This window comes from Corvus cornix, chromosome 5 (genome assembly GCF_000738735.6).
Source record: "Corvus cornix cornix isolate S_Up_H32 chromosome 5, ASM73873v5, whole genome shotgun sequence".
In the NCBI taxonomy this organism is placed as follows: domain Eukaryota; kingdom Metazoa; phylum Chordata; class Aves; order Passeriformes; family Corvidae; genus Corvus; species Corvus cornix.
This window is the reverse complement of record NC_046335.1, coordinates 11,899,318-11,921,191: the sequence shown is the minus strand read 5'-3', so window position 1 is coordinate 11,921,191 and position 21,874 is coordinate 11,899,318. Positions and strand designations below refer to the sequence as shown.

Genomic DNA, 21,874 nt, shown 5'->3' with positions numbered 1-21,874 from the left:
TGCATGCAAAGCAGATGCAGTGAAAAAAGAATTCACAGGATTTTAGGACAAAAATAGACTGTACTCCAGACTTTATTATAAATTTTAGGTTGCTTTTCTTAGAGGCATCAGTTAACATTGATCACAGTTTTTAAAACCTCAGTGTTAATTTTAAAATTAAAATTCCTGATTTCTGTATCCTTTCTTAATAAGGGACTTCTTTTACTTTTTGAAAAGCATTAGAGAAAGTTGGTGTCTCCCTGTAAAAGTCACTGAATATCTGGTCATACAGTCTGAAGAACACTGTTAGAGTGGCTACATCTATTTGCTCTGGGGGCTGTCACTAGACAGCTCTGATGGGACTGACCAGATCTCTGCAGCCTCTGACTAGAGATACTGAAGTTCGGTGACTTGCTCAAACCAAAACCTTGTACGCTGCACTCCTTTAAACCTAGGTGAGCTGAATCCCACACAAGTGAGCCTGGGGCTTGTTTGATACATGCATTGAGGTATTAGGACAAGTAAATTACTGCCTTCTTCAAAGGGAAGAAAAGTTTTTTGAATAGAAGAGCATGGCAATTGTTTTGTCAGTTCTGTTTTTATGTAGTTAAGGTTACACGTATGCTGTGTGCTTCATATGATTAAAATAGGGCTATTTATTAGAAGTTCAGGTAATAGCTTGTTTAAATAGATAGTCAATAGCTTCGTTTGGCCTCTTCTCTTTTTTAGCCTGGCTGTTCATCCTGACAGGATCACTATAGCAACAGGTCAAGTTGCAGGGACATCCAAGGATGGGAAAGTAAGTGGCTGCTTTGCTGATGTATAGTTGTTTATATTTTGTAAGAATATGTTATTAGGAAGATACATGCTATATTCTTTTCCTGTTGTAGTTAAATTGCTCTTACATTTTTGGACTGAACCAAGCAAAACTTAATTTGAGGGTTTCTATTGCACACTATCACAGTTACCCAGTTCTGTTGTCAAGACTGGTCAATAGTTTCTGGTTCCATGACTCAGACAGACTGAAGATAAGTTTGGAGCTGGTCTCTGAGAGGCATGGAGGAATAAGGCTGCAAAGAAGACCTGAGAGGGCAGAGGGATGTTGGGAAAAGGAAGACATTAAATTGTGCAGTATACAACTTCATTTCTGATCACAGCTGCCAAAATCAATCTACAAAGAATGGGTTTGGGTTGTTTGCTGAAAAAAACTGAACTTTCACTCTTGCCATCAACTAGGCAAGAATATTTTTCTCTCTATTGCCACCTGTATTATTGTAAGCTTAGCTGTAAGCTAGGACTTTATTTGAACAGAGTAAGATGAACCTTGCTCCAAAGAGCTAACAAAAGGGAAAAAGAATGGGAGCAAGCAGAGGCAGTAAAAACCATGAGGAAAAAGTTACTCAGCAGAGTATGCAGCTGTTGTCACAACCAAACTATTGCAAACTTTTTGGCAGATGCCAAAGAAGAATTTTGGGATAAAAACTGGGTTATCAATATGCTGACTACTTTGAGTGTTGTGATTTAACCCGTCAGCAATTAAGTACCACACAGCCACTCATCCACCCCCCACACCACTCAGTGGGATGGGGAGGAGATTGGAAAAAGGATAAACCCTGTGGTTTGAAATAAGAACAGTTGTTATTATTATTAAATTTTAATTAGATAACAAGAACAAAAATAAAGACAACAAAAAGAGAGAAATAAGACCCAAGAAAGAGAAATTATGTACAATACAATTGCTCACCACCCACTGACTGATGGCCAACTCGTCCCCCAGCAGCAATTGGCCTCTCCTGGCCAGCTCCCTAATTTCTGTGCTGGGCATGATATTCTGTGGTATGGAATATCCCTTTGGCTGGTTCAGATCAGCTGTCTGAACCATGCTCTCTTCTGGCTTCATGTGCTGCTCCTCACTGTCAGAGCATGGGAAACTGAAAAGTCCTTGACTTAGGGTATGCACTGCTCAGCAACAGCCAAAACATCTGTGTTATCCACATTATTCTCATCCAAAGCACAGCACTGCACCAGCTACGCAAAAGAAAATTAACTCTATCCCAGCCAAAAAGAGAACAGTGAAAAAAAAAAAGAAATACCAGTTATGCAATGTAAGTTTTATATAAAGATAACTTAGCTGAGCAACATAAACCATTAATTTTTATTGTGTGTTGGAGCTTTTTTAACTTACCATTGGATTTATGAAATAAAACCCAAAAGCTTGATGTCTGTGCTTGAGAGGAATTTGGTGTATAGGTATATAAAAACCACTTCTATAACCTAGGTACTGTTGTGGCCTTGGGGCTTTTTTATATATTTTTATTTATGTTGAAGGACAGTTTCGCTGCTTGTGAGCAGGAAAGACTCCACCAGCTTTCCCGGGCTGCCCCCTGGTGTCTGTGGGAGGCATCGCGGGGCTCCCGGAGCCAAAGGCTGAGCGAGGGGAGGGATGGAGGGAAGGGGGACCACGGAGCTTTCACAGGGAGTTGGTCTGGAGCCAGGATGTATAGCTGGAATCTTATTTACAAAAATCAATCTCGTTCTGATTACTGTTTTAAAGAAGAGTTTAAACATAAAGTTATTTTCCCTAGCCATTTTCATGATGTTAAAATGAATTACATTTTAAAAATTCCTAAGCTTCTTTTCACACTTTTACCTTTTACATTTACCGGAGTTATCTCAGTAGGTACAGTTTAAACTGTTCCTGGGCCTACCAGTAAATCCCATGTCACAAAGTCATCAACTATGTTCACTTCATGATGACTATCTCAGTGGCCATGAACTTCAGTGAACTAACTGAGGTCAGTGGGACCTGAAGTGCTGTACACTCTGGATAGTCAGTCCCAGATATTGGTCCTAGGCACAGTAATCAGCAGACTATTTGTAGTTTGCTTACAGGGGTGACTCTAGAGAAGTTCTGATAATTTTCATACCTTCAATTGTGATAATTTCTTTTTTCAGATGTATTCTCTTTTTAAAAATCCTGATGGGTTTTTGCCATCATTGTTTCAGCTGATTCTTTTTCCGTGTGTGTTTTATAGCAATTGCCACCACACGTGCGTGTCTGGGATTCTGTAACTCTGAATACGCTGCATGTCATCGGAATGGGGTTTTTTGACCGAGCTGTCACTTGCATTGCTTTTTCTAAATCTGTAAGTAAAGTAAATGAATAGTCACATTAAGGCTGTTTGCTGGAAAGATCTTCGAAATCTTTCAAATTTAGTTTAGTTTGTTTCAAAACAAACTTCCAAGCTGTCTCTTCTCTCAGGTTCCTCTTTAGAGGAGGAAAGCTTGCAGGCCACTTGTTTCCAACAGTTCAGGTTGCTATTAAAGTTAACAATATCTCAGCAGTCTCGGAGATTTACCATATGCTTAAAATAAACTGCAATTAATTTCTTCAGCAGCTGCAAAAATACTTGTGTACTTGAAATTTCAGCATCCCTACTTTTCTTGAATCATCCTATTCTGTTTCTTCCTACATAAGAAATTTACTCTCTCTGCACCTTTTAACCCTCTCACTGTGCCTAAAGTGATTGATAAAAGACTTTTAAAAAATGGAGGCTCCCATAGGAGAGTCAAAATCTTTTGCTTAAAAGCAGCGAAAGCATATGGAGAAAGGATTGTAGAAAGTAAAATCCTGTTGTTTGCTTGCTGGCATTATCATTTGAACTCTAATCTATCAGAGAGATAAAGAAAATATTTATATGCTGATATAGGCAGCATTTGAGTCCCATATAAAAACTTGAGTCTGTGACCTGGCACGTGCAAGCATCAAAACGTGCCATGTACAACAGAATCTGTAAGCAGTGTATGTGGTGGTGTCTGGTTATCTTGACAGCATATTTAAATAGGAGAGGACTACCTGGTGTACTCCCTAGGCAAAATTTACTTCAGTGAAAGTTTCTACAAAGAATTGAAATCCATTGATGACTATGTTTATAGAAAGTAGAAAAGAGAGGGGTGTATTGGGAGAGCTAGTTAAGAATACAAAGGTGAAAGCTAACGCAGCTCGACATCACCTTTGAAGGATAAAAAGGAATAGCAAGCAAATGCTCTGTAAATATCCCCCTGGAGGGAAATAGGTGCATAATAACAGAGGAGCACTATTGGCATTTGCCAGAAGAAAGCAAGTGTTTAATATGTTTGCTTTGTGATTTTGTCTTGGCCTGTTCTGAGCATCACTTCCCATTCTGTAGCAGTACTTCTCTCATTTTAGGCAGCCCTCTCTTCAGGTTTCTTAATCCTGTCTCTCATGGGTTGCCTTGGCACAGTTGTTTTTGTAGTTGTGTCTGATGTGTATTGTGGGCCTGAATCATCAGGATAACAACCAAGCAACCTCATATGTAAAAAGACACATCAGAAAAATGAGTACCAACAGGAGAAGGTCTAGGAAACATGATGCATGAAGAAAAAATGAAGGAATTAGGGTAATTAAGATTAGAAAGAGGGATAAATGTCGTAACTACAAAAAAGACACTTGTCAGGAATAAGTTGTTTTCTAATTCCTTACTGTGTTCTCTGATTTTGATCTATTATACCAATATGAAGAATAAAATTGTTTCATGTGTTAACAAACATCTGGGAAGAAATAATTGGTTTAAATTGCAAAGAAAGAAATCCAGTATAATTATCAGGAAAAGCCTTCTTAATAAAATAGATAATGATGTAGTTTGCCTTTGGAATTTCCACTACTGAATATGATAAGAGATCATATTGTAAAGAGATACCTAGCACATTCCTGACATTTGACTGCAGTTTGCAAGAGTTCCATTTCTAGGTCCCTTTTAAGCCTTGTTTTTCAATGACCCTATAAATTACTATATTTTATGGAGATATAACTACATGTATAACAGTTAAAGTGTAAATATGTATAAATATCTCCACTTACACATACGTATTTGATTATTTTGAATGCGTATTTACATGTTCCTCGTGTTGTTCGGGTGATGCATTAATATTTCCCATGTTTTGCCTCAGAATGGAGGAAGTAGCCTGTGCTCTGTGGATGACTCCAACGACCATGTGCTTTCAGTGTGGGACTGGCAGAAAGAAGAAAAGCTGGCAGATGTCAAGGTGTTGCAATAAGATATTTTGTACTACTTGCTTGTATGTAGATCTGGTTTCTTGTAATAAAATATCTTTCTGTATTTAACTTTCTGTGCCTTTTTAACGTTTTCACTGTATAAAAGGCAAGGAACATGAAGAATGGGAATACTTTCTTTCTGTTGAGATTATCCCAATAGTTTTGGATTTTTTTAAATTTTGCTATTGTTGTCATTCTAGAATTGATCAGAAAATTCTGGGCAGAAATGATAGGAGCATGTGCAGGAAAAATATCCTGAACTAATCTTTTGTGTAGCAGGTGTCATTACCTGACATGGTTTTGAAGAATACATTTTGATATTAACTCATAAAGACATGAAATCTTTTGACTACAAAGTATTCCAGACCATGTTAGTAAAATTAATAGCTCCGAATTTTTCTTACATCAGAAGTATCAGTTTATCTAACTAGAGAACCATGTAATATTGTTTCTTTCCTGTGCATTTTAGATTTTGATACAATGTTTTTCTTTTTCCTTCCAAGTGCTCTAATGAGGCTGTATTTGCTGCAGATTTTCATCCTACTGATACAAATATAATAGTCACTTGTGGAAAATCACACCTTTATTTTTGGACACTAGAAGGGAATTCCCTTATTAAAAAGCAAGGATTATTTGAGGTAAAATATTTCTCTTAATTTTATGTTTATAGTAATGATACAGTCATACAGAACTAAGTTTTAATAAGGTTTGAGTAAATCAAAACAAGTGATTGTTATTAAACTTGAAATGTTGCAGAAACTCAGGTGGCATTCATGGTATGGCACAGAGAGTGTTTCCATGGGTAAAACTTCCACATTGAAATTTTGAAGTGCAATTACCATATTGTTCCTTGTATTCCTTTTCCTATATTCTCTTTGCCATGTACCTCCACCCTCCCACCCCACACCCTGGGCAAAATAAAATTACCTTAAAACTCTCTATGATTATCTCAGGTTAAAAAAATAAAAGAAAAAACAAAAGCAAAAACAGAGAGAGTGATAGAAGAGATTTTTATTTTGTCAGAGGAAAGACCCCCAAAAAAATACATCTGTATGAATTTTCTTCCCTTTGCCTCTGTTCTGCTCAGACACATGCACATATGTCGTTTAAACACACATTGAGATGACCACTATTTGGTAAATATAATTTTCATTTCAAGGTTTTGATTTGGTTTTGTTCTTGAATATAGACTAAGCTATACAGCAGTTGCATGCACAACTGAGGGATGTTTGCAGTGACTGCAGATAACTCCAGTGGCTGCTAGTTAACTGCTTGTGGAGTTGTGGCTCCCAAGGATAGTGACAACAACTAAATGCAATGTCAATTAATGTACTTTGTGTGAAATCAGGAGGAGATGCTGAGAAAATGCATTTACATTTTGTTAACATTTTATTTCTCATGCATTTTTAATAGATTTTTCTCTCTTTGGCATTCTGCAGTAGACTTGGTTTATCTCAGAGCGTTCCTGGTCAAGTGTTACATGTTGGCAGGCTTTCTCACTCACTCTGTCCCCAGCTTGCAATTAAAGGGTGCAGAACTGGGCCACAAACCTCAGCTGATGCATCTTCTGCCCTTGCACAGACTATTCTGTTTAGACTGTAGGAATGTGTTTAACTCTTGTAGATATTTAAGTAATAATAGAGCTGTATAAGACTAAACTAAATTGTCCAAATGCATAAAGTTAAAATCCATGGGTTGTGTGTTGCTGTGAGTGTGTATTTTTCATAACCATGCAGAAACAAGAGAAGCCAAAATTTGTCCTGTGTGTGACCTTTTCTGAAAATGGTGATACTATTACAGGAGACTCAAGTGGAAACATTTTGGTTTGGGGGAAAGGTAAGATAAAATTTCACTATTAACTTCAATCTTAGTATTACAGACTGTGAGTGTAGGCTTGACTGTAAAGCATCATTTTAAGAAGAATAAGTTTTGTTTTATCTTGAGCTCTTTCCCAAGACCAGTCCAGCAGATTATGTCTGGATTCTTTTCTACAAAAAGCTAGAGTATCTATACCTAACTGCTAGAGCACAAAATTCTATTGAACGCATTCCCTATGGTCAAATACTGAATCACAGAGCTGTGCCAGCATGTAGGGCTTTTACTGATGTAAGAGATGCCAAGAAAAGTTCTTTCCTTAATCATTGGGATAGAAAGAAATATTTTTAATGTAATTGATGATCTCCAGTCTCCTATACTGGCCCTCTCTACTGTTTGCAGAAATTATGCCTATTGACACACGCCTTTAAAAAGACAACAAACAGCAGTATTTGTTTTCCTAGGAAGTCAAGCTAAAATGTATTCGTATGTAATTGAATTCCTCAGCTTTATTTCAGAAGAACAGATAGATAGGAAGAACTTCTTAAAAAGCATTTTCTAGTAAGAGGAGACCTTTTTTTAGGCAGCAAAAGTCAATGCCTGCTGGAGGGCAAACAGCAGCAACATCCTAAACGTTTACTTAGTGTCTGAGATGCCATGCAGGGGAATAAGGAGAATCCCTTAAAGGAGGCTTTATTAGTAAAGGAAGAAGGGATATGCATGACAGCTTTCTCTCATTTACTCAGTGCTTTCTCCCAAGATACTACTCAAAGGGATAAGACCCTGAAAACAACACAGTGAATCAGTTACCCGTTTGGGCCTTACCGAGCTGTTTTTGTAGATTTCTTTTTCAATCAAGGACTGTCAGCTAATTATCTCCTTGGCCACTACACTGCTGTTGAAGATAGGGGTGGATATGGTGTTTGTAACTTGGCTTCTCATTTATTTACCTTTCCTTTTACTTATAATAATTTAAAGCAAGGCACTTCAACACTTTTCCTTCTAAGCTGACTTTAGAAATTGCATAGTCTCATGTCCCTGTTCTTCATTGTTGTTTTGGACTCTCGACAGACAAGGGAAACAGGGGCAGTGCGCTGCTCAGGGGCCAGTTTGCCATCATGCTGGTAGACTAATTTCTGCCTTGACTGCAAGCCCTTCTCCCTTTCTCCCTCTTCTGCCCTTTCTCCCAGAAATAAAAGGCAATTCTCAGTGTGCTCAAGATCTCCTCAACTTCTGCCAGCTCTTTAGAGTTGGACAAAAATGTTTTTCTTGTTTTTCTTTCTCAGTACAGTGTACTTTCTATGTTTTCACTACTTTTGACTCAGAGCTCTATGTGCAAGAGAGGGCTGCTTCCACCAGGTCAAAGTATCCTTAGCAAAAACTTCTCTTAATAGAAATTAGTTGTACCTGACACATTATATGCATAGATGTGGATGAAGGAAAAGGCAATTGTTTTTTCCTAACTTGCATCAGCCCCTCTTTTGTGCTAAACATCAAGTTATCCAAGATTTGATGCAAGGTGCACATTTCAGTAATAGAATCACTAGTAATCATTTATTTGCACTTCACAATAGTAATGATTCACCAAATTAGAGATACTTAATCTAATGTAGTTGGTTTTGAAGGTGTTGAGTCTAAGAAGCTACATGAACAAGCCGAGTTTACCAATAGAGAAGTACAGGCTCCTCTGGAGACTGATCAGCACATTCTGCCAGATATACAAGGACCTCTAACTTAGTCAAATTTTGGTACAAGTTCAGGATCAGGAGGCTGTGGATTATCTTTGGAGGATAAAAGTGACTGGGTTATGGTTTCTTTGCTGATAAGGCGTGTAGTGCTACTGCAGGTCAAGTGTGATGTGAAATTATTTTGCTAAACCCCCATGGAAGGTTTAAATGAACCTATTTTACTTTGTCCTTGGCCTGGACTGAGTATGTATACTTTTCATTTTTGAGATGGGGGGAATATATCATAAGACATATTAATTCAGCCTCTTCTGTGGGTCTGTGTGTTTTGGTCCAGCATTTCATGCCCACTGTTATCACTGTTTAGATGCAATCCTTGACAGATAGAGAAATGGAGAGAAAAGGAGCTATTAAGCTGAGTATTTCAGTAGTAATGTCTTTTTTCTTCTATTCAGGTACCAACAGAATAAGCCACGCAGTTCAAGGAGCACACGAGGGTGGAATATTTGCACTGTGTATGCTGCGAGATGGCACACTGGTATCAGGAGGTGGAAAAGACAGAAAGCTGATATCTTGGAATGGAAATTACCAAAAAATTCACAAAACTGAGGTGATACGGCCTATCTTGAAATTACTTTGCTACTTAAAATGAAATCCTCTTGTCCTCTGAGCAGCTTTCTTAATAATTTTTTTTGTTATGGATGTGTATTCTGTGGGAAAGCAAATCAATGGTAAAATACAATGTTATCATATGCTGAGTTGGAAGGGATCCATCAGGATCATCGAGTCTGGCTCCTGGCCCTGCACAGGACTTCACAAGTTTTGAGTCCTCAGGTCGTTCCGGTGATTCCCTATTCATTAACATAGTATTTCCTTTCTAAGTTCTATGGTAACTGGAAAACAAATCTTGTGTTCATATCCTTCTGTATTATTTCTTCCTTTCTTTGCATTTAATAATGTGAGGTAATGTTTAACTTCAGCATATTACAGTATTGAAATGGTCTTGTACTTTCTTCTTTCCCAAAATGATGTGAGGATTTTTTGAGGGTTTTAATACTTAAAGTTGATGTTGCTGTTTTTTGAATATGATTTAAACAAAATTTGAAAAGTAATCTAGTTGCTATGTAGAAACTTAAAAGATTAAAGCAGAATTTGTTTGGACAGAACTACAGTGACTGTTTACATGCTGAAAGTAAGAGAAGAATCAGCGTAAAACTCTGAGGAAGGGCTTCAACTCTACTATATAATAAATAATAATATTAAGTGTTGCAAATATATATGCAACTGGAATGGCATGTCTGTTTCTGTAATTCAGTTTTTAACACAGCACAAGGTACATGCTTGTTGTGCTGTTTCTAACTGTAGAGTCCTTTTTCTCTTATTTGTTGGTATTCCTTGTTATTTTATATCTTCCCTTGAACTTTATTTTGGAGATTTGCACTGGCTCTTTCAGAACCTAGGCTGCAATTAAAGAAACATTCATTGCAAGAAAATACTCTGAGTAGAAATGTTTAGTCTGATATCACAGCTGCAATTAAATTCTATTGAATTAACGTAGCATGAAGGAACCTTCTGTGTTTCTTGAAATACTTGGTTTATCTGAGTATTCTGTAGGTAAGGATATCTTGTCTTGCAGTGTTACAGAAGTTACTGAGTTGATGCAAATTGTTATAAAGTTTTGCAAGACAGGTACATGTATTAATGTGTTTCATTTTTTCTCTCTGCAATAGCTATTAAAAACACATTTGCTAGGCCATGTGTCTTTAAAAATGGCAATACTTGACAAATTGCCTGACTTATCTACCCTTTGGCTGTTATGACCACAGATTCCTGAGCAGTTTGGTCCAATAAGAACAGTAGCAGAGGGAAAAGGGGACGTTGTATTAATAGGAACAACCAGAAACTTTGTCCTACAGGGCACACTATCAGGAAATTTTTTCCCAATTACCCAGGTAAGCTGTGTTTCCTTATGAGAACACTTCTAAGTGTGTAAGAGCAGTAAAGATACTGCTTAAAGTTAAGTTGCATAAATATGCATCTATTTGATTTATTATTACAGTACTTTCATCAATAATCATTATAAATATGTATCTACCTAGAGCTAACGTATTTTTGAAATGTCTTAATATGTAGTTTGGTCATTTTAATACTGTTTAAACATGTTTCGTTTTGATGGCCTGTCCTTGTCAAAAAACATCTCTGCTTGTGTAGGGTCACACCGATGAGCTTTGGGGACTTGCAGTCCATTCCTCTAAGCCTCAGTTCTTCACATGTGGACATGACAAACACATTACACTCTGGGATGCAACCACTCACCATCCTATCTGGAACAAGATTATAGAGGTATAAATTTATTAAATACAGCTCTCCTGTTATAGAAATTCTCTAGTAATTTTGGTTTTTTCTTAAGATTATTGATTTTAAATATCTTAAAATACTAACATTGAGGGGAAAAATCATTTCATGTTAACCTATTTTTGTCATAGAGATCAGTGTAAAAGCTTTTTAATGTAGCTATTCTGAGTACAAGTTACATTAAATGCACTGTTTGAACCTCTGGTTTATTCAATGAAATATCTTAGCATTTGCTATGAAATCATACTTTTAAAAAATTAGGACATTTTCCTTTCTGGAATGCTGTAGTGTTTTAGAAACTGTGCATAGAAATCCTGGATCTCAAAAATTCTCTGAAATTTTCTTTAGAGTTAGTAATTCTTTTAAATTAGTCACTTGCTTATAATTAATGAGAATGTCCTTTCCACCTGGCCTCTAGGGCTAATAATCACCAGTTACTAAAAATATCAACAGGTTTACTAAAACAGCTACAGTGTGATACTGTTTTAAAATACAGAAAATTAAGGACACAAGCATTTCCATGAGATAGATAACTAAACTGGGGTTTTTGCTTACATTTTCAAATTATGTTTTAATGGTATCAGAAAAAAAAAAGTTATTTCTATTGGTTTTGTCTGCTATAACTTGAAGAGTTCTGGACCTCATTCTTCATAACTGGACAAGTGTTAGAAAGAAAATGCTTGCCTTGTTTTTTAGGCATATGTTTAAATTGCAAGAAAAACACTAGAATTTTACAAAGTAAAATGTTTTAAGCTTGCATACAAAATAAGAAACCCAGTTTATACCCTTAATCCCCCACTGAGCTGCAGCTTGGCAGGTGCTGGAAAAAGGTGTTGTTGTGTGTAGGAGTTAGGCTTTATCCCTCCTGCAAAGTGCCACATACCTTTGTTGGATAAGGGGATTGTTTGTTCTTTAGTCTGTAGGTAAACTGCAGCTTTGATGCTTAATTCTCTAGTTTAAGAAGTTATTTTTATCTCTTACTTCTTTGTGATTTGTTGTTATTGTTATGAAATCACTTGCCAAGTTATTTTTAGACAGTAAAGAAGAGATAACAGCGGCCTTGTATAGAGGGAAAATAAGTTAATTGGATAATATTTCAATTAGTTAATTTTTTTTGCCTCTCAAGTTTATATTGAAAGAGAAAAAAAAAAAAAATCAACAAGAGAGTTTTACTATGTTCCAGAGGCAGATAATTGAATTGTGTTTTTGTTATAACTTGGTAACTTGGACTGGTAAAAAAGTGTGCTTCTTTCTGAAACATTTTAGGATCCAGCACAGTCTTCAGGTTTTCATCCTTCAGCATCTGTCGTTGCAGTAGGGACGCTGACTGGAAGGTAAGATGTGCAGAGCTACACTTTGGGCACCAACAAACACTGATTTTTCCAGCTCATGTCCAAGTTCACGTTCTGGCTTTGCAGATGTATGCATGAAATATCTTTATTTCCTATTGATTTCTATTGAATGTCACAGTGAAATTTATTTGTATTGCCTTAGTGCCTAGAAACCCTAGGCTTGGGCTAGCACCCTGTGTTTGCTGAGTGTTGCATGAACAAAGAGATGGTTTCTGCCCTGGGAGAGTGACAGCGTAAGATCAATGGGAGCAGGACATTTAGAGAGGGCAGGAAGTCTAGGTTAGCTGTGAGACCAAGCATGGAGGCAGGGAGATATTGTCACCGTACCAGTGACCTCAGTGTTAAATCTTTGTGTCCACTGGGACAAATGAGAGGCTTGAGGAGTCTGAGATAGTGGGTTAACTTTGCAGATGTGGAGAGATTTCCTCCGAGGTCTTTAGGGCTGCATGGAGGAAATCACGTAGAAGAATTTTGTATGTTGGAAAATGTAGCAAGTGGTTCATGATCCCTAATGCAGTGACAACCAGAGGCTTTAAAAAAATTTGGTGAATGTTCCACTGTGCTAGACATAGTGTAAAAATGCATATTAAGAAACTTGTTCTGCATGAAGAGTGAGGGGTAAACAAGGCAGAGGAAACTGAGGTGCAGGAGAGTATTTTTCACAGGAGGTTGAGCCCTTGGTCACAACAGTGGCAGCTGGTGGGTTTATGTGTGGTTGTCTCTCAGAGGAGGGACTGCCTTTGCCTAACTTCATCCTCTCCTTTAATGTCACTTGAGGGCAGACTTGGCTGTTAGTAATGAAAACAGTTCCAGTTCACTGAGAGCATATAGGAAGCTTGTAGGTTATGAGGCAAGCTTGTTTCAGATTGTATGTCAGTCCTAAATAAAGGACTGACTTTTGTTACTGAATGTACTTTATTTACTAAATAAAGGAAAACAAAAGGAGAAGCTTTGAGAGGAATCTTTTCTTTGTCTTTATTAATCTGATTCAAGTATTGAAATGCAAATTTTATCTTTGTCCTTTCTACATGTTTCCACAAACTAATTTTTGGTTCAGTAAAATTAATTAATTAAATTAAACTACTGAAAAAATAATAAATTAATTCACTTTAAAATAAATTACCTCATCTCTTTCTTCTATCAGTAGATAATGGTCCTGATGCTTGCTTGTGTTTTCCCTTGCTCTAGGATTTAATACAGGCATCAATTTAAACATCAGCATAGCATAGAGGAAGGTCATTAAAGGAGAAGGGAGATCAAAAGCAAAGCTTACTTTATTCTTATGCATGACATATTAAAACAAACTAAAATCTGAAGATTGCTATTGGGGTCAATGCCTGATCATTTTTATGCTTAAAAAAGATGTGAAAGAAACTATCCTTGTGTTAAAGTAAAAATAGACCAAACTGAGTAGCAGTTGCTGTTTTTCTCTTCTTGGTATAAAACTTATGCTATTTTGACAGAAGAAAAGTTGGTCAAGATTACAGTAGATTTAAATTCCTTATGGAATGATTTATTGGCCTCTTTCTGTGTTTACAACAGGTGGTTTGTGTTTGACACAGAAACAAAAGACTTGGTCACTGTACACACAGATGGAAATGAACAGCTGTCTGTAATGCGTTACTCACCAGGTTTGAGAGCATTTATTTACTGGGGAAAAAAAAAGGTGTTGAATTTTTTTATTAAGTTAGGGGTTGGTTTGTTTTAAAATAATTCCCTGCTTGCCATACTGAAGTTGAAAATAAGTGTGCCATGAAACATTGGCAGGACTTTTTGGGTGGTATCTAAAGTTCTGGTTCTCTTTTCCCTCCCTCCCCAATGCATTCAATATGGTTTCACTGTGAATAAGGGAAAAGAAAAAGAAAAGACTTAACTCTGCAGGTCGTTGCAATCAGGACAGATGGACTATAGCTGCTTCCAGAAATGTTATGTGTTTTTAACAGTAATATTTATTGTATAAAATTGCTGTTTTGTAGTCTTGAAAGATACATCAATATGCAACTGGAAAATTAAAAATAGAATTTCATGTTTTCATTTTTACAAACAGTTCCTCTTGTCTGTGGCATACAAACTTTTCAAAATTAGCCTAAGTTCTTTCTTACAGGAATAATTGCAGTACACTTTTGTGTTTATAGATGGAAACTTCTTGGCCATAGGTTCCCATGACAACTGTATTTATATATATGGTGTAAGTGAGAATGGAAGAAAATACACTAGAATTGGCAAATGTTCAGTAAGTAACCTTTTTTCTCCTGGTTCAGTATTACCACCCGAAGTGTATTTTGTAGCACTGTATTAATACTGTCACATTGAGACACACTGTTAGTGCAGTTAATACAATATTTTTCCTCTTTGTAGGGTCATTCCAGCTTCATTACTCATCTGGATTGGTCTGTTAATTCACAGTATCTCGTGTCTAATTCAGGAGACTATGAAATCTTATACTGTGAGTAAGAATTATATTTAGTCCTTTCGTGCAAAGTTCAGGCAGTCTAACACAGATTTAAAATTTAAATGAGACCATACAACTGCCAAGATCAACCATATGTTTTAATTCATCTGGTGTAATCAGAAATCTATATAATTTGAGAATGAAAAATGTTGTTATGTGGGGTTTCTTTCTTTTGTAGGGATCCCCTCTGCTTGTAAACAAGTTGTGAGTGTTGAAACAACTAGAGACATAGAATGGGCCACTTACACCTGTACTTTAGGATTCCATGTTTTTGGTAAGTATACTTCCTCTTACAAGCTCTTACCATTCTTCTTATTAACAAACACTTGGAATGCCAACTTTTGCTTATGAAACATGACTATTCATAATTCAGGGAAAAATACAGAACTTCTGTTATGCCATTTTTATTACAATCTGTCTTCTTATTTCAATCCAGAAAGACTCTGATTTAATAGTCTTGCAAGCTTCAAGTACAAATATCAAATTACAACATAAGTGGGAGATAAGGAAAAAATCACACACTGCCCTTTCTGTCACAGTAGAGCAGCTTCTCATCATTTTTAATTTAGAGTACCAGTCCTGTGAAATTTTCATGTATTTAGGCAGCTACTGAGTTGAACCCCCTTACCAGAACTGGTTTCATTTGCTCTAGTTACTGTGCAAACACAAAATGGATTATAGTCTCCCTCATTAAGAACTTATCCTGTATTGTGATACAATCTGTAGCAATTAAATTGAGTGAAAGGAATTCAAAAAGAAGAACAACAAAATCAAATGGTTTGTTTCCATGGGACTTCTCTTTTGCCAGTTTTGAAGGATCCACTTTCCCCAGTGTAGTCTGAAGCTTTGTACTCATTCTACAACGTGTGCAGAACTAGACAGATGGTTACAAACATTGAGTACAAGAAGCTTCAAATTCTTGAGTCCTCAAGAGAAAGTAGGAAGCCATGGTAGAAGTTCAGAGAAGAGTCTGGTTTAGTGTAGGTGGTAAACAAGGAAGATTTGCACCCATGTCTCAAGTAGAATAGATGCAGTGATGTGTTTGAAGGCAGCCAGAAAGGACATGTTTTCAGTGCCTGAAGATGCTATGGCAGTAGCAGTATGCTGGGAAAACACATTCAAATTTTCTGTCATTTAACTGACAAGCAGTGCTTGGATATCACTTGGATATCACAGCATACAGATTTAGTAAAAGCAGGCAATCCTGGATGATTGGCTGCATGTTGACATAATATATGTTTCATTTAAGGGATGGGGGCCCTTATGGAACTATTAACATGTTTCTGGGGTTTGAGTACACCTGACACATAGTTACAGAGCTACAATGTCTTTGCATTTAGCATCACAGGTTCAGATACTCTGAGATACTAAATACTTTATGTGAGGATTCCTTACTTGTTAATTCAGATTCATGCAAAATACAGTGCTGTTGGAGTCTGGGGCTGCTCTTGGTGCATAGAAAGTCAGAGGAGGCATGTCACACCTGAGAGAGATTTTCCCCATGCCTTACAACAGATCAGCTTTTGGAGACAGACCATGGGAAAAATAATCTACTGAGCTGAGAGGAGAGATGACACTGCTAAAGCTGAAGTGTTACAGAACCCAATGCTTTTTAAAGTATTTCTTTAATAAAAGACGTACTACAATTTGATTACAAACCCAGTTAGTGCCTACTGCTCTCAGTAGGGAAGGAGTAGTTTGGGAAGTTGAAATAAGTCAGATATTTTCAAAGTATCTGAGTTTGATGAACTCTGTTATATCCGTAAAAAAAACTGATTAGTGTCAACTTGAGACCATTAGTACTTATTTTCAGCACCTCACAGAGAATAAGCAAAGTACTGAAAAACTGGAGAATGAATGCAATATCTGGAGGATCATATATCTACCTTCAGAGCCCATATGGAGAGGGTAAAGTGCAAAGTGAGTGGCTAGAATAATAAATTGAAGAAGCACATAGATAATGAGTTGGAAACCAGTCCATTTTTATTGGAAGTCAGTCAGTACTTCGGGGCCTCAGAGCAGTCAGTTAGAACAGTCTTCACATGCTTGCTGGGATCGCTCTGCTGGACACAGAAGCAGCAATCACAGCATCCAGGATGTGAGGCTTCTAGTATATTGATTTTTCAGTAGCTACTGGCTGACTGAAACTAGGGATATTTTCTGCCTCTGGTAGAACCACATAAAAATCACAAAATATGCATAGCACCCACAGATCAGCATAAACCAACGCAGGGGGAAAAAGGAACACTGGTCTGTTGAACACCTGTCTTTGAGCATGGGAACAGATTAGTCAGTTTGGAAGTGTTTAGAGATGATTCAACTGAAAGTCAATAGCATGTAAAGAAGTGAGCTTGAGGGAGGATATTTTAGTGATACAAACACCTAAATGTGAAGGAGCAAAGACTTTAAAAGCACTTACTGATCTATAAACTCTTTCAAGAGCCAAGTGCTGCTGGATACACAAGCAAGGTATCAGTTCATAGCACATGCCCAGATTTGAAAAGAACAGTGTTTGAGGTGAAGGACAGGAACAGAAGAAATCTAAGATACTGTACAAAGCCTGACAACACTGGAAACAAAGCAGAGCTCAGACTGGTTGTGTTCAAAACCAACTAGAACACTGTAAATTGAATAATATGTTTGTTTTAATATATTTATTAATAGCATGCACGATAAATCAGCATGTAAAGCTTGTAGGTGGTGTAAAGCTCAAGGATTAGCAAGTTGTCTTGAGAAGTAGAGGAGTGGTATGAAAAAAGGAAGCAATTCAATAGAGCCAAAGAGGAGGCTCCACACTAGAATGGCAGAACCCAGTTGTACAAATGCAGAACAGATGAGAGTAGATCTGCACAGAAACATCAGATTACTCTTGCATACAAACTGAACATGAGTCAACCACATTATACTGTTGTAGGAAAGGCAGATACATTAGTGGGATGTGTAATGAAAAGGATGCTGTGTGAAATGTGAAGCAATCATCCATCTATCAGTATCTGCTTCAGTCACAGCTGGAATGGCTGCTTCTGGTTTTTGCACATTGGACCAACAGATAATGTTCTGACTAGCAAGAATAATTAATTATCCATCAAAATATTGTTCTGGGAGAAGAGATGTAATGAATGAATTTTAGAGAAGAGGAGGAAAAAATAGCATGGCATCAGTCTTTAAATGAGAGAAAGAAAATGGTCTCTTTTACGTGTCTGCAGAAGATGGGAAAAAATAAGGACTACTTTTTCAGCAAGGGGGATTCAATTTGCATATTCATAAAAACTGATAGTGAGGCACTGGGATAAATTTTGAAAGAACCAAAAGATTCAAAGAAAAACCCTGCTATTATTCTTTCCCCATTTCAACATGGCAGTCTTGTTTCTTTAACCATTTCCTTCAGGATTTATTTCCAGCTTGTCATAGTGACCTCTTGGGAAGACTCCTGCATCTTTTCAGCTAGCATTTGATATTCATACAGCCTCCTTTTTGCCAAAGCAGATATTTAAAAGAGCTTTTCTGTCTGTTCTGCATGTCCATAATTCCATGAGTAGCAATTACTGTTTCTCTTTGCAGCTTCCATTTCTTTGGGCCTCTTTTACTATCGCTGATCTAGCAATGAGGTGTTTCCACACACATCAGGAAAGTTAAGAGCAGTCTACAAATCAGACTTTGTATTTTATTTACAGAAATTTGTAATTCCTTAAAAAGACATGGAATCACCTCTTGTAGTGAATTGCTGTGCAACAATACAAAGGCTGTATTTGGGAAGAATCACAGTGATTGAAGGATAGCTGTTCCCATGGTGCATGGCAAATGCCTGCTGTGGGGTTAAAAGTATCCCAAAGAAGGAGGAACTGAGTGTGCCTGTCCTGCCTGCAGGAGTTCTTAGGGGAGTAGCAACTCTCTCACCCTCACCTGCAGCAGCACCAGAGGAGGAAGGTGCACTCGAGTGGGCAGGGCTGCAGGGGCACACTGCAGAGGATGGGTGTCTAGGACAGGCACTGAAAATCACAGCACCAAGACAAGGCAGGGGGTTTGCCAAGTCATAATGGCAGAACACATGCTGTGACTGAAGATGACAGTGGTCTCTGAAAGCTTGGTGCCCTTTATGTTGAGTAGGGATTAGATAAAATCTAAATTAGAAAATCATAACAAAAAGAAAAAAGCCCACAGTACTTCATACAAAATCCTGAAATTTCAATAACTGTGTGGATTTTAGTAAAATTGCAGTTTATTACAGGCAAGTATTCAGAGGCTTTAAAGATGTGGTGCACAGATTTGGTCTTTGCACTGTTGACCTTAAAGTTTAATTTTAAGACACCACTTTGTGCAAGAACAGCAAAGAGTACAGTATGAGGGGAAGGAAGAGAAGTACTTACAGTATAACAAAAGCATTTAAAAACTATATAGTAGGTTCTTCAGTTTCTTTTCAAAGGATCTTTTAATTAATAAATAATAATTTGAACTATATAATGTCTTGTTTAATAGGTTTTAGACTTTAGTAATACAAAGAAAGTGCTTTTGGATCATGCTCTAGTCTAAAAAACATAACCCATGTAATGTGAAAAAAGTGTGTTAACTCATACATAAGCAGAAAGGAAAATAAAAGCAGTAACCCTTACTTTTCCACATAACCATATAAAAATTCTTTCAGGCTCAGACACATGACTGTCATTCACCAGAATGCTTTTTCTCAGAGTAAAAAGCACCTTGCTGACTAGAGGGAATAAAGCATTTTTTTATGTGCTTGATTACCTATTAGGATCTGGATTTTAGCTGGTACGGAAGTAAACATTCTGACTCAGGTGCAGTTCTTTTTTTTTTGGTTTTTCTTTTCCTTAAACAAGTCATCCTTTATTAATATTTTAACAGAAACTTAGGCTGTCACTTTTATTTCCATTATAAAACCCTTTCATTAGTCCCTCTGTGTTTCAGGTGTATGGCCTGAAGGTTCAGATGGTACAGATATCAATGCTGTCTGTCGATCACATGGAAGAAAACTGCTATCAACAGGAGATGACTTTGGCAAAGTACATCTCTTCTCATATCCATGCTCACAGTTTAGGGTAAGGTATTTCCCAAAACTTTACTCTTGTAGTTTGCACAAATGCATTGAATGTTGTTTTCCTAAGAACAAAAAAAAAAACCCCCAACACATTAAAACAGGAAGAATGGGAGCATTTATACATCTAAGGCATTTATTTAAGGTTGATTGGGACAGTAATTAAATTTAAAAGTTAATATTAAAATACTTTAGGAGAATGATGTGATGCCTTGGTTTCATTGTCACATGAATGTTCTAACGAGATGCTTTAATGACAGCTGCTATTCTCACTAATATGGTGTTTTCTAGGCTCCAAGCCACGTGTACGGTGGACATAGTAGTCATGTAACTAATGTAGATTTTCTCTGTGAAGACACCCATCTCATCTCCACAGGAGGAAAGGACACAAGTATTATGCAGTGGCGAGTCATTTAAAGGAAACATCTGCATGAACATACACAGTTGAGTCGACCATGCACAGAACTTATGTATAAATTGTATATTTAAAACTTAACAGTATGTTTGCAGTTTAGCCTGGTCACTGTGATTTTTGTTTAAAAAATTCTTACAAACCTCAGGAAAATTAAGCCCTGTGCTGGTTACCTTACTCAGTCTAGTATTTTTTTTCATTGTGTCACACCTTAAGAATGATCGTTCTCTGTTGTACAATATACAATGCAGTACAAGATTAATATAAGAAATGTGGCTTGACAGTTTGCAATACAGTGGTATCAGCAGAATGTGACTATCTTAAATGTTTTCTATAAACACTGCTAAACTGGTCACAAAAATGCCTTTCAAAGACTGTATATATGTGCTTATTTGTTTCACTATCTACACTTTGTACTGTATATCTCCTTATTTAGAAAAATCTATGACAATGTCAAGGTATTGAACTGTTTCTGCTGGAGACTGATGAATAGCTACAAAAAGTATAAACTGCAATGTACGATGCAAAAATTAGTGTTCTAGACCTGAAAATGTGAATGCTGGTGAATTTGCATTCTCTTGGGAACAGCACACCGTGGGTGTCACCCATGAGGAGTTGTGTTCCTTTTCCAATGAATCAGCAGGCTTTGTCCCAGTTTGACCTGAATTTCTCAGCAGGGCTTACAGATGTCTGTGTGGTTCAGGTAGTCCGTATGAGTTTAAATTAAAAATCTTTTTACTTGTATATGAACAATTTCTTTTTGAAAACAAAACAATAAAGCTTGGCCACATCCCCATTATTGGTTCATATATTTAACTAATATGTATATTAATCAGCATGATGCTATATTGTACATGTATAAGATTTTAGCAGTTCATAACAAATGGTAAGGCCATCTAGCTTTACTTTTTTATGCTTATGGATATTGTATATTTGTATTTTAAGACCAAGTAGACCAAGTCTAAAGATATCTTTTTAAGTGTACCATAAACCTGCAGAGGGTAAAGGAAGACTTGGAAGCCTACATGAAATATTAATGTGTAACTTCTGGCCCCTGTGTTTTGTGCATGGATGGGTATTTATAGTATGAAATAAGATTGTGTTTTGCAATGAAGTAACAGTGGAGGTGGTATAAAATGGTTAAGAAGGCCTTATCAATGTTGATTGTGACACAGATTGAAATGTATCGTTTACTATGAGGAATGTATCCGAAGAATTTTAAAAGAGGAGTTCTAAGTGGACTCAAAAAAGGTAATATTAAAATTTTGCTTGTAATGGACAGTAAATGTTAATTCTCTGAACTCTAAAGCACTGGTTGTTTAGAGTGGTTGAAATGAAATTGAATCAATAAATTTTGAAACTTTTTTATTACATCTCCAGCCTCCTACACTGAAAGTGCAGGACACCAATAAACATGTATTAAAGTGAATTCTCCATGCATTCTTCCTGTTTAGTAAGGTATCTTTATTTAAACATGATATAGAAGAGACAGCCTTTTACTTAATAAGACACATTTGTGATTTCTGAATTAGAGATGCATTTGAAAACATTCAGCAATAAAATCTAGATTTTGGGGTACATAATTTCATGTGTGACCATGACCCTGGGGACATAATGACAGTGCATACCTAGAGAGTGGAACTCCAGCTTTGCAGCAGGGAAGGATACACCACATGCTCTCACCTACAAGCTGCCTT

At 36.9% G+C, this 21,874-nt stretch overlaps 1 protein-coding gene across 10 annotated transcripts in view; it reads left to right on the top strand.

Moving 5' to 3' along the window:
* EML1 (EMAP like 1) overlaps positions 1-21,617 on the top strand; it is a 122,436-nt gene extending 100,819 nt beyond the window's left edge. For all 10 annotated transcript variants that reach the window (XM_020583442.2, XM_020583441.2, XM_020583436.2 and 7 more), the window contains 15 exons: positions 709-778; positions 3,015-3,125; positions 4,951-5,046; positions 5,560-5,694; positions 6,793-6,892; positions 9,012-9,166; positions 10,383-10,508; positions 10,768-10,899; positions 12,178-12,245; positions 13,806-13,894; positions 14,399-14,496; positions 14,622-14,709; positions 14,894-14,989; positions 19,639-19,769; positions 20,057-21,617. In XM_020583442.2, coding sequence (XP_020439031.1) covers positions 709-778; positions 3,015-3,125; positions 4,951-5,046; positions 5,560-5,694; positions 6,793-6,892; positions 9,012-9,166; positions 10,383-10,508; positions 10,768-10,899; positions 12,178-12,245; positions 13,806-13,894; positions 14,399-14,496; positions 14,622-14,709; positions 14,894-14,989; positions 19,639-19,769; positions 20,057-20,182 — 1,621 coding nt within the window. In that variant the 3' untranslated portion in view covers positions 20,183-21,617. The remainder of the gene's footprint in view (positions 1-708; positions 779-3,014; positions 3,126-4,950; positions 5,047-5,559; positions 5,695-6,792; positions 6,893-9,011; positions 9,167-10,382; positions 10,509-10,767; positions 10,900-12,177; positions 12,246-13,805; positions 13,895-14,398; positions 14,497-14,621; positions 14,710-14,893; positions 14,990-19,638; positions 19,770-20,056) is intronic.
* Positions 21,618-21,874: the final 257 nt, after the last annotated feature.